General features: G+C 39.0%; 1 protein-coding gene across 2 annotated transcripts; it reads right to left on the bottom strand.

Annotated features, from left to right (window-relative positions):
• Positions 1-269: 269 nt before the first annotated feature.
• IFT52 (intraflagellar transport 52) lies at positions 270-11,998 on the bottom strand. 2 transcript variants are annotated; one of them, XM_009275535.2, is made up of 13 exons: positions 11,794-11,998; positions 10,802-10,889; positions 10,209-10,338; positions 9,284-9,359; positions 9,125-9,196; positions 8,120-8,246; positions 5,811-5,897; positions 5,057-5,125; positions 4,139-4,293; positions 3,024-3,111; positions 1,807-1,915; positions 1,168-1,313; positions 270-585 (listed from the first exon to the last, which is right to left on the bottom strand). In XM_009275535.2, exons 1-13 carry the CDS (start codon positions 11,910-11,912, stop codon positions 538-540), a joined length of 1,314 nt encoding a protein of 437 aa, XP_009273810.1. In that variant the 5' UTR covers positions 11,913-11,998; the 3' UTR covers positions 270-537. The 2 variants fall into 2 exon arrangements, with proteins under 2 accessions (XP_009273810.1, XP_019326621.1); XM_019471076.1 differs by lacking the exons at positions 10,802-10,889; positions 11,794-11,998 and adding an exon at positions 10,602-10,681.
• Between the last annotated feature and the right edge of the window lie 6 nt (positions 11,999-12,004).

Here is a 12,004-nt window from a genome sequence, read left to right as displayed (position 1 = left end):
AAGAAATGTTTTCCTTCTGCAGTAACAAAACCACCTCTCCTTGGTTCACTTTGGCAGAGAGACAAAAGGAGACTGCCTCGGGGTGACAGCCTAGCTGTGTTCAGCAGCTCCTGCATTTATGGCTGTATTTTCTTTTCCACAGTTCACAAACCAGAATAACAATCTTTCCCACAGTGCAGTTAAGGACTACACGTACACCAGGAGAACCCACAGTAAGCCTTACTACATGACAATAAATACTGGAGCCAGAAAGAAGGATCAAAACCACATTTTCTTAGTGTAAGATTTTTTCCATATATTACAAAATTACAGTTTCAATAAAGAAGTAGAAAAATAGGAAATTATTTGGAAAGTGCCTGCAAAATACAAGCACTTCCTCAAAAGGCATTAATTATCCAAACTACCACACATAAATGATCCAAACATTCAGTGAACTACTGAGATGGTCCCAATCAATATACTGAACACAGAGGTTGAAAAAAATGGAAAAGTACGTTTTTACTAAAAGGTCTATCTCAAAGTGGGGAAAGCCACGTCTCAGTTACCATTCTGCAATCCAGCTTCACTTGTGTCAGTATCATGTTCCTTAGGTAACGGAAAAGGAGAACGGAGGAAAAAAGAAAAAGAAAAAAAATTTTAACAATAGGGTAGAAATGTCAGATTTTGCTCTTAACTGACTATTTGACAAACAGGGAATACTTGTTAGTAGAAACAGCTGGTCTGCCAATATGTTCCAAACAGGCTCTGAAGCATCAAATTTACTATAAAGAATTATTTCAACACAGTACTGCTTGTGAGTAACAATGCGAGTTTCACATCTACGTCGTAGCATCAGCAAGCACTGCAAACATTCACGAGGGCACACCGCTGTTACACAATGCACCATTAATGAACTGTGGTTAGCTGAAATTACCGAAACTACACTTGCATGTATTAATCCCCCAATTAAAATAAATGAGAGACTTAATAATTGAGCACTACACATTCTATACAGATTAACAGTCATAAGTATTCTGGATCACACTTCACTGGTCTAATTTATTACACAACGAATGTCTTAACACATCACTGTACCTCTTGCCTGTGACAAGTGTAGCTGCTACGAAGATATGTCAGCCTCAGTGCTGACACTTCCAACTATTCACTTGTAATTGTTATTAAAAATACCTGATTCAGTTTCTTAAACTCAACCACTTGGAAGAAGATGTGCTCCAGGATATGTTTGGCATCTTGCTTCTCCTTGGGGAGTTTAGTTGTTACTCCTAGGATATCGCCACATTTTCGTACGTAAAACTCCAGGTCATCATCAGTACCTAAACAAGCATCCCAGGGAAGAAGGCAGTTGAATATCACACATATCTGTATCAGCTGGGCAAAAATGTACTACAAATCTCCACTTGTTGTTGGCATTCTGGGAGGTTAAGTCCTATAACTAAGTCCAGTGGACTAGCCATGATGTATTCTTGCAGCTAGTACTTTCTCATCATTTTTAGATTTAAGGTGTGTTTAGAATAACCTTAACATTTTAACTTCAAAGCGTAAAAAGATGTGAAGTAAATCAGCAAGAGTGCGCAAAGCAACTTATGCATGATATAGGAAACAGCAGGCAGAAACAAAATAAAATGTCATGGTACATGAAGTCAGGTTATCAATTTCCAAGGCCTTCTAATTTCTTATAGCCCAGGATGAGAGCAATGGATTTTCGTAAATGAGGAGCATGTTTTAAAATTAAATACAACAACAATTTTCCTCCAAAAACTTGGATTTTGTATATAAATGTGTAAACAATCAGTCTGCTCCGCTTACATTTGTTTGTAATCTCTGCAAGACGAGCTTTCTCAGAGGAAAAAGTGTCATCCAAGTCAAACAGCTCCAGAGGAGGAGGAGGCAATTCTCTGAAAGCAGGTGGAAAAACCTTTAAGAGAAGAATTAGCATGGTTTATTGCCAAATATTTTTCTTACACTTTACAGATCTCTAAGACAACAGTTCTGGACTTAGATTGGACTTGAAGAAACCTTTTATAAAGTCAAAAGCAACGCCAAAGCCCACAGTACAAAGGTACACCTTTTTTAACATTCTATTTATATTTTGTAACAGTAACTGAATATTCCAAAAGAGCTTAGTCACAAGTATGCCAGAATTACACCTCGCATCGCAACTAGACATACTGCATTTGCAGTTTGTTTTTAGTTTTGCTCCATGAGATCCAGGTGATAGCTGAGATAGCTGAGGTACTAAGCTCGCCGTAACAGCTCACCTTGGAAACATATTCACACCAATTCTGGTAAGAGTATTTTCTTTTTCATGCAGTCACCACTTATGCCACAAGTTGGACTTGTGTTTTTAAAGAGCAGCGCATGAGACACTACTTTCAGCTGCACCCCTGCAGCTCTAAGGATCCCAGTAATGTTTCCTCAGTGGCCAAGGTAAAGAAGGATGGAGCCATGATGGCAAAACTCAAAGATACTCAAAGATACTGCTTTTCAAAATAAGTTTGACAGTGCCGTAGCTCGTGTTGTTGCTGCCAGCCCAAATCTCTGCTGGTGAAAGTCTGGCCAGCCCTTGCTGTAAAAGACCAACGCTCCACTTTCTACTTCGCCAAAGGATACGGGAGATGGAAAAAGAGTGGGACAGACTGGCTCCTCCCCTGGCAGCAGCCAGTATATTACTTACACCACCACTGCTTTCTGAAATACCACATTCTGTTTTCACAGCGAAGGCTGAAGCCCAGCAGCTCACAGGACTGGGAGCAGCTACTCGGCTGAAGGCTTATATACACAAGGCATTCTGCTATGGTACCAGATGCTACATTTTCAAGCTCTGTTGATAAAAATTAGAAGCATAAATAAGTGCTCTTTCCTAAAAGATAGTCCCTGCAATGTATCCAACTCCCAAGTGATTAATTATTACAACAGCATTTCTCTTTTTTTTTTTTTTGAAAGAACTATGGAGATGACACACAGAGGTTTTACATGAAACAGAAGGATTCCGCACGTGCTGTATCAGCATGGAGATTACTCACAGCTGGCTGGAGGACAGGTAGTGGAGTCTCAAATTGAGGCTGAATGAGTTGGAGGGGTTCGTGCTTCACATTCAGCTGTTCATAAGCTCTGCAGCACAGAAGAAGACAAAATATGAGAGAAGAAATGATGCAACAGCCATTTCCACTTGCATGCAATAAAGGCTATAGGGATGAATTTTTATGAAGACACCAGGGTCAACATTATGCACAGTCATAGCCCTAAAAAAATGGGATGTCTTAATTTTAGAAGGACCCCAGAGAACTACATGTCAGTAATAATTGACTTCTACAGCAAGCAAATTAGTTAAAATCATGACAGAGAAGAAGTTAATGATAGGTGGGTATATAAGACGATAAAAAAGAAGGAAGTCACACCTCAATTCTTCAAGCAACTGTTAAAGGGATGAACGTGCATGAGGAAAAAGTGATCCAGTTCAAAAAGAGCAGACTTGGGATTTCAAAAAGGTTTTTCAGGAAGTCCATAACCAAGTGCTATTTTAAAAAGTTATTTGTTATGGGATGAGAAGGGAGATCCCACTATGAATTCACATCTAGCAAAAATACAAGAAATACAGAGTAAGAAGAAAGAGTGTCCACAACAGAGTGGAGTTTCATGGAATCTGTGTTAAGCCTGCTACTATTCAACGTGTTCATGCATGATCTGGGTAACAGATGAGTTAAGAGGGACAAAGCTGCTAGCAATACAAAACTGGTAAAACTGAGCAGCAGATAAATCTCAAGACAATTATTGGGAAATGTGAAGATGAATGCAATGCAGCTTCAGTAAATGCCAAGTAATTCAAAAGTGGAAAAACAACCAGTTATCACTCCAGAAAGTACCCAACATCACTGTAGATAGCTCTACTAAAAATATCAGCTCACTGAATCAGCAGTAGTCAGAAAAAAGGAACAAACAATGTCAGAAACTACAGCTAAGACAAGAAGCAAGAGAAAATATCACTGTCACACTGTACAAATCCATCTTCTGGTATATGCATATTCAGAATGCTGCCTACAGCTCAGTCCCTTCTGCTCTTAAGCAGACACAGTTAAGCACAAACAGAAAATGCAGAATACACAACGGAAAAATTTAAAAAAAAATCACAGCTGCTGACTTGATAACTGAAGGGAGGGCAGTTGTATCCAGCTGATAAAGGGATGTATCAAACAGCTTTGTGAAGTCTCTTGGGTTCTCATCTCCTTCTTGCAGACAGACTCGCAGTTGCTCAGACAGCGCAGCTGTATCTGGGAGCACGGTATAGTCTGAAATCTGAACACACACACACACACACACACACACACACACAGACACACACCTATGAATTAAAAAGACCAGCCCATTGACATAGTCTCTTTCTAGTTTATCTCTCACCTAAAATCTCATCTAGAAATAATTATTTCACTCTTTACCAGGTATGACCATTTGCAGTGCAGCTTACTAGATTGGTAGACTGTGCAAACTCTATTCTCTTAGCTGTAAAACTACTTGCCACCTGGACGTTGTATCTGAATTTCTGTTAATTCTTTAAAATTAAAAGAGACAGCTTACTGGTGGAAGACTGTTGTTCTTTTTATGCACACAGAGTATACAATTTTATCATGTATGGTATTTCCAAATAAAAATAGCATTTGCATACATCAGTGAAAAAAGCAGCTAAAATTGATACACAGGTCGATCCCTACTCGTATATAGAAAATCTGCCTTCACTTCATGCATGTTCCTCTTGTCTGAGGGCTCAGAGTGAAGTGCAAACTTATTATGCTGCAGCAGCAAATGATCTCATAAACATAGGCAAACTGGAAAGAGATGAAATCTGATAATGAATAGCAATCTACATCTGACAGAGATACAATACCATTATTCTTTATGCTTAATCCATCTGTCTATTCAATCTTAGACCCTGAATAAAGGGTCTGCAACAACAACAGCATCCATCTAGCTGTTAACCATTTTGTGCTAAATACATCATTTGCCAAAACTGGTGCTGCTGGATCACACTATCACTTACTTCCTTGTGATGGATCTCTCTTACCTCAGGGTCCTCCATATCCATCTGGTTTAAATGGATATCTGATGTTGTGAGCCACTGGAAAAGCACATCCTGGAGAAGGGCAAAACTTAATTAATTTCTGGAGGGTCCAAGTAATCTTACATTATGCTTAAACATTCATAATAAATCTATTAAATAACATACCATGAAAAAGAAGAAAAATATGGGTAGTAAATCAAAGAATATCTAGGGAGAAAATACAGACTTTATTTGTAGTTACATATGGAAGCAATGAGTCATGGCAATGAGCATACTTTGTATGAGGTGCATACTTTCAGGCACACGTCAGCAGGAAACTCCCCTTCTTACACATAACATGTTACACACCGCACTTTGGAAAGCGCATTACAATCTCCAGGTATCAGGAGCTATATATGCAACGGTTTGTTATTAATCAGCAGCCATAATCAAGCGCTAAAGAAGCTAAGAAAAAGTAGTAAACAAAAAAAACCTTCTACTGAATATTTAAATATTAATAACAATAAAGTGGTGAACAGAAGTAGGAAAAGCTTTTCAGAGTCCTATAACATAAATAATAAACTATATCTTTAAAACATCCTTCCTGTTACTTGTGCTCTAAGAAATTCCTCAGATGTTAGTATTGGGTTAGAAATCTCCATACTCCATTTCATTGCTCTAAGATGAAGCTAGTGAGCTTGGGTTGCTTTGTAAGTGCTGTGAAGATCCACTAAGGTGTTTTTTTAAAAAAACAAACAAAAAACCCCAATAAACTTACCATGATCTTACCATTTTCTTCTTTATCTAAATATTGATCACTGAACATGTGGGAAGATCCCAATGCTGCCATCTTTCCACCTTGATTCTAACAACAAAGAATACAATATAGCAAAACATCCAAATTGCAGTTTTAGAAGCAATTGTTAATGTTGTCTAATTACAAAGTGATTTAAAGAAACAGGAAATTTTGGAATAAGGAGTGGCAAAAGCAGTTTCAAACTTGGCAAGCTCACAAGAGTGCAGCATTGTTATAAGACTATATGCTCTCAAGGCTCATAAATTTATTAAAAGTACTGATCTGCATTTCATAAGAGTAGACAGACAACTGGCTGGCAGTCAAAAAAAAATACAGAGAATATCATCAACAAAAGCTGCACTTAGGCTGTTTTTGCAGAAAAAGAACACTCTTTTTCAATCAAGTAAAAAAGAATTAAGTTAAATGAATGCATTATTAACTTCCGGCAACCCATTCCTCAGTGTTCAGAATGTAAACCTAGAGGCCAGTGACATGCATGCATGTCAATATTGCACATATGCATGGCAGGTAATCAGGGAAGAGTTTGGTAATTTTATTATTTGTAAGATAAAATGCAAAACCTGCAGTTCATTGTATTTTAATTTAGCTAAATTAAACACGCAGGAAAATGCATTCATGAAACATCTTTGGAATTCTTCTCTATCCAGATTACCCCTTAATCCTTCCACAAGGACATAAGAAATTCACCTAAGAAATAGTGAGTTTTCAACAGAACAAAACCCACTGTAACGCTCCCTGCACCAACTGTGAAACTCATAGCATAATATAACCATGAAGACTGCTGTAATGAATTTGAAGATACATCAAACAAAGCTCCAGTTTGTTTAACAAATTCCTGATGTTTCATACTCCATGTTTTGCACGGTTTTAACCTGAATTCTACATGCTTTACCCACAATAGCATAACTAGGTAGCATCCTCTGCTCTTACTTTCCATTCCTTCACTTTCTGTGGCTATTCTTTACCGTATCTCTTTTTCACTCCAAGAGATCTTGTTTTCCTTCTACCAAGTTTCTCTGCTCTGCTTGAGAGACAACCTCTGTCTTTAGCTTCATCTTCTACCCTTGTGTCTATAACTCCCTTGAGCTAGATAGGAAAAATGATGCCATGTATTTGACATCATGTCATGGTGTTATATCAAGGGAAGAACTATCAGTACGATGTGTAACAGTTTCCACTGCACAAACCTGTTACGCTTCTGTGATGAACCCATGCAAAACGCTTCACGGAGGTGCAACCAAATAGTATGGATTTCACTTACAGCATAATTTAGTTGTAATAATTCTCAGAAGAAAACACTCCTCTCCACACCGCTTAGGTGAAGCACGTGAGACCGCACATAAACAGGCACAGTCTTGAAACAAGAACACCAGCCAGCAAGGCTGTAATCCCAGTAGAGTTAAGGCTTTACATAACTTAGATGACTTATGTGGCAAAAAGACAACTCTCTCATTAATGCAAACAATTGCAGTATTATCATGGGTGCAAAATTAGGCATGAGTCTATGGGTCCATTGGATCTATGTGCAAATATTGTGTGGGTGGAGGGATTTTATTATATCTTACTCTGACAGCTGCAGATAAAATGCGAGCAGTAAGTGTACTTGTAAGTTCACTTCATGCTGCTGTATTGTCTTTGATTTATGGGGTTTATTTCAGCCGCAACATGGGGGGATGAAGTTGGGCATCCTCAGGAAAAAAATCACCTTCCTACCGAAGATACCAAAAAACCACAGTAGTGTTAGAAGCTCACCTACATAGTAAAAAAAGTATTAACAAGTCTACATTCACTAACAATATTAATTCTTTCTTTGTACCCATCATCTACTAATAGATTTCTGAATTATTTTTTTTTAATAAATTAACAGGGCTGGATGGGTAAGATAACATAAAAATCTACTGGTTCCAAGGTGACAATGCTCTTCCTTAACTCAGTATGGCATATTTATGAAGCTAATGATAATCTTACTTACTAAATGATCACTAAAACACTGGAAAAAAACCCAAACAATGAAACTTTAAAGAAGAACTAAAAATATCCATCTGTCAACCAAACAAATACATAATCTTTGCTGACCATCAAATTAATTCTCCTCTGAACCCCATGCAAAGAAGTTTTCTGTAAAAGGAAGCAGCAGTCACCAGGCTCATCTGGAGTTTGCAGGTGCATCAAAAATAGAAGTGGGTTTGTAAGCACTCCCAGAAAATACATTCACAATTTCTGTGTGGGGTAGGGGGAGAATGCATGGTTTGTTACATGCAGAATCATACCTCATGCTGATAGAAAGCAAGAACAGGCCTGTTGAGCGGGAAGCAGACAGATCCTGTTGATAGAACAGCCACTGCTGGTTTCATCACATTCAGTGTGGCACCAAATGGATACACGAAAGTGAGCGCTCTGCAGGAAAATACAGAAACTCTGTAAGTATCTGCATGTATCAGGTAGGCTGGACATATTTATAAAACTCAGTCTGTCTGCCTAAACTGCAAACTGTAATTGTCCACTGGCGGTGGAATGCCAAGAGGCATGCATTCGAACGTTCAGATCACTATAATGACATTTTAGTCTCTTTCTACAGGTTTTTCCAGGCTGACAATTTGCCTTTAAATAACAAAAGAACACTCTTGATTTCTGTTTGCACACTCCTGTATCCGAGAGAAGGGTAGGGGTATTTAACTCCCAGACAAATATATATTCTGGAAGGAAACTACATGAAACGTTTTTACACTTACATTTTTCCTTGTAATCAACCACAGGGTCATTTATTAGTCTAAAAGCTAGCTGCAAGGAAGAATACAAACATTTATAGTTCTTTACGGAAAAGCTGTCGTCTTCTCAATGCCTTTTCACTCCTCTGCAGCACAGAGGGATGGAAAGCTAAAAACTGCAATAAATGTCTATCTTACCCTGGATTAAGACTCTTTAAAAAGATGTAGGGTTGCTCATGCCTGCAGCCAGACCACTCACTATCTAGAGGTTATTCATATTTACATTGTTTAATCAAATTCAAATCCACAGACAAGGGACAAAAAAGATCTGGTCAGAAGAGTAATAGTTCCCTTCAAAACCTATCACTCCTGCTCCTTCATTGGTTATCAAGCACTACGAAACAGATTCTCCTTTCCAGATATAACCTTGAGGAGCAAGAAGCTGACATAAGAAATGCATTAGAAAACCTCAACACAAGCACAACATACTCCTGCTAGATTACAAACCTGCTAATTCCAAGTTATTCTAAATCTTTTCACATCACCTTCCTAAAGGAAAACACCTACTGTGAGTCACGTCCACTTCCATCTTCATCGGATGTCTCAAGAACTGTTTTTCTTGCAGCTTCACTGATTCCCCTACAAGATGTTGAAAAGCAAAACTTACTGAAAACAATATGGATTATAAGAGTTTACGGTAAAGTTTTATATACCCCAAATATTTACCTATTCAAAACTCCATCAGAGATTAGTGCTTCTTTTGGGTGGTGGTACTTGTAATATACATTTCGTACTACAGCATCTTGAAGAAAGAAAAAAAAATAAAAGAAATTTACATCTCAGCTGATCAGTATGCTAGATACAGCAATGAAAAATGAGTTTAGCTCTTGGATTCCCTGGGTGTTTGCTTCTAACACCACAAAGCTGGCATGTGGCTCCCAAAAGAATTCAGATCAGCCTTCTCTACTGTTTCTTTTTGGACATACAGATTTAGAACAAGAATATATTTGCAAGTTCAAATAAAAATAAGTACATCTCCACGTCTTCTGCAAAGCAGAAGAGGCAAAAGGATGATCCAGTTAAAAGGATATGTATCAAGTTTTACAAGTTCAAATTCTTTTTTTATACATCTTCCAAAAGCATGATGAATCTAATACTGTTGATGCAAAAAAAGGCACAGTCTAAAAATGCCACCAAAACCCCTAAAAATATTTTACGTACACTGAGACGCAGTTGGGTTTTTTCACATTGGCAGTACAAAACTTAATGAATGGCATTTTATTGGTCTGCTAAAGAAAAGTGCCACTGTTTATTCAGGGTGAGCATGAAGTGATTCAATCCATTAAAACGCACGGAAAAAATGTTTGAAGTGAAACAATTGATATTTGTTAGTAAATACCATTAAAATTGACAACTACAGCAAAGGAATGGAGATGGCCAAGTTGTTATCAAGATACTGTGTCCGTGGAAAGCCCTTGGTGTACTCCAGTGTTACACTGCCGTGTACACGTAGCTTTCAAGAAAAAACATCTCTTAGACCAAAAGGTACTTTGTGAGAGGGATCTGCTTGGCTAATACCAACAAAGGCTGAGCCTGCTCTTTAGATTTTGCTGAAAAGGGAAGAATAAAAGGTATCAGTGAGCCCCATTACCATTATTGAAAATGATCCCATATTCTTCTAACAAAAAGTTAATATTTGTGCCATATCGGGACTCTCCGCCTTCTCTTAGCATCACCAGGATGGCTCCACCATCCTCCAGGAATTTCTTCAGAACCAAAAACTAGAAGACAGCAAAGATCCAGAAAAAATACATGTGAAAGAAGCTACACACAAGACTGCAGAAGTTATACCGAGATGAGGGAAAGTAAATGATTCCGACTACTTGCAATGAACTTGATCCTATCAGAAAAGCATTCAAATTTCAATTTGTGAAAATTCCCATAAAGCAGTACTATTGCAAATTCTTCTGTGTTGTTCTTTTCTATTTCGCATTAAGCAAATCTTGAAACATAACTGATTTGCAAACAATTATTGACTTCTTACCTCAGCAGCACTGAACTTTTCTCGTGGCCCTGCTGTGATCCACAATTTTACCCCAAACAGTTTCTCAGATGTGATGTCATCTTTTAAGCTATGAATAGATTAATAAAGAGACATGATACGCTTGGATACAGTCCTGAACCACAACTTACTAAGCAAATCTTGAAACATAACTGATTTGCAAACAATTATTGACTTCTTACCTCAGCAGCACTGAACTTTTCTCGTGGCCCTGCTGTGATCCACAATTTTACCCCAAACAGTTTCTCAGATGTGATGTCATCTTTTAAGCTATGAATAGATTAATAAAGAGACATGATACGCTTGGATACAGTCCTGAACCACAACTTACCTTTTTTTTTTTTTTTAATGAACTAGCAAATAAACACAAAGCAAATCATTTCAGTCACTTCACATCCTTTTATCTGGGTTTAAAGTTGACAATTCAGGTGAAAATAATCCTTACAAATTTCAACCCATTAAATAGTAAAGCCCCTCTAACAAGGTACTGTGGCAGATCCAGAACTGGTATAAACCATCATAGCTCCTATTAAACTTTGCACCTGATGAGCTTCCTCTTATTTTTTCTTTTTGCTCTGGACACATTTTGTAGTGGACAGATGGGCAATATCATTCGTACAAGGGCTGATTTCTTTTTATCCCAAACTCTAAATCAAGACAGACTCAAAAACCTGTAGCAGAAGTTTCGTGCTCGTAACTTGCACTCTCTCTCTCTTCCACAGATAAAACAGCTGAAAGCTCCAAAGACAACTACGCGCAGCATCCAACTGTGAAATTACAGCTAATGCCACAGGGCGCAATCAACGCAAAAAAAGGCGTTTTAGCTTACGGTTCACGTTCCCAAAGACTATGCGGGTATTCAGTGCGGCCCACACACACGTTTCGGGATCTCCCTCCGGACTGCAGGTGCCCCAACCCCTACCCTCGCACAGTGGCGAGGCTGAGGCATCCTAGCCTCTTCACCCAGGAGCGGCCAAGCCCTCCCTCGGAGGTGAGGTGGATCCACACAGCCTGGGCAGGCTGAGAGAAGCCTCTTCTCCGCTAGCTGCAAGAAACCCAAGCGTGCCTCCGGTCCCGCCTGCAAAGGACCCTCAGACCACAGATACGCGGCTTCTCTCCCACGCCAGCGCTCCAAAAAAAGCTGCCAGGGGTTACACAGAAAGCTGCCCCTCACCTCTGTATCTTCCAGTTACCGCGAAGCCTTTTGCGCAAGGATTTGTAGCTGCTGGCGAGAGTGAAGGTCTCCCCTTTGGACGCATTGAAGACTATGGCATTCCGCAGGCCCCTCTCCATAGGGTTACCCAGGGCTACCGCAGGGGAGGCCGAAGGAGGCCAGCTCTCGGGACGTGAAGCGAACCTCCAACGCTCCCGCTCCCCGGCGGGAC

This window comes from Aptenodytes forsteri, unplaced genomic scaffold, assembly GCF_000699145.1.
Source record: "Aptenodytes forsteri isolate BGI_AS27 unplaced genomic scaffold, ASM69914v1 Scaffold369, whole genome shotgun sequence".
NCBI classification, from domain to species: Eukaryota; Metazoa; Chordata; class Aves; order Sphenisciformes; family Spheniscidae; genus Aptenodytes; species Aptenodytes forsteri.
Note: the sequence above shows the minus strand (reverse complement) of the source record. Positions and strands in the feature narration are given on the sequence as shown.

Excerpts from the sequence above, each read along its gene's own strand:
- IFT52 (XM_009275535.2), bottom strand. The coding sequence starts at position 11,912 with ATGGAGAGGGGCCTGCGGAATGCCATAGTCTTCAATGCGTCCAAAGGG. Across the intron at positions 10,339-10,801 it reads AAAAGTTCAGTGCTGCTGAG|TTTTTGGTTCTGAAGAAATT; the intron begins GTAAGAAGTCAA and ends GCTGTCTTCTAG. Across the intron at positions 5,126-5,810 it reads AAGAAAATGGTAAGATCATG|GATGTGCTTTTCCAGTGGCT; the intron begins GTAAGTTTATTG and ends GCCCTTCTCCAG.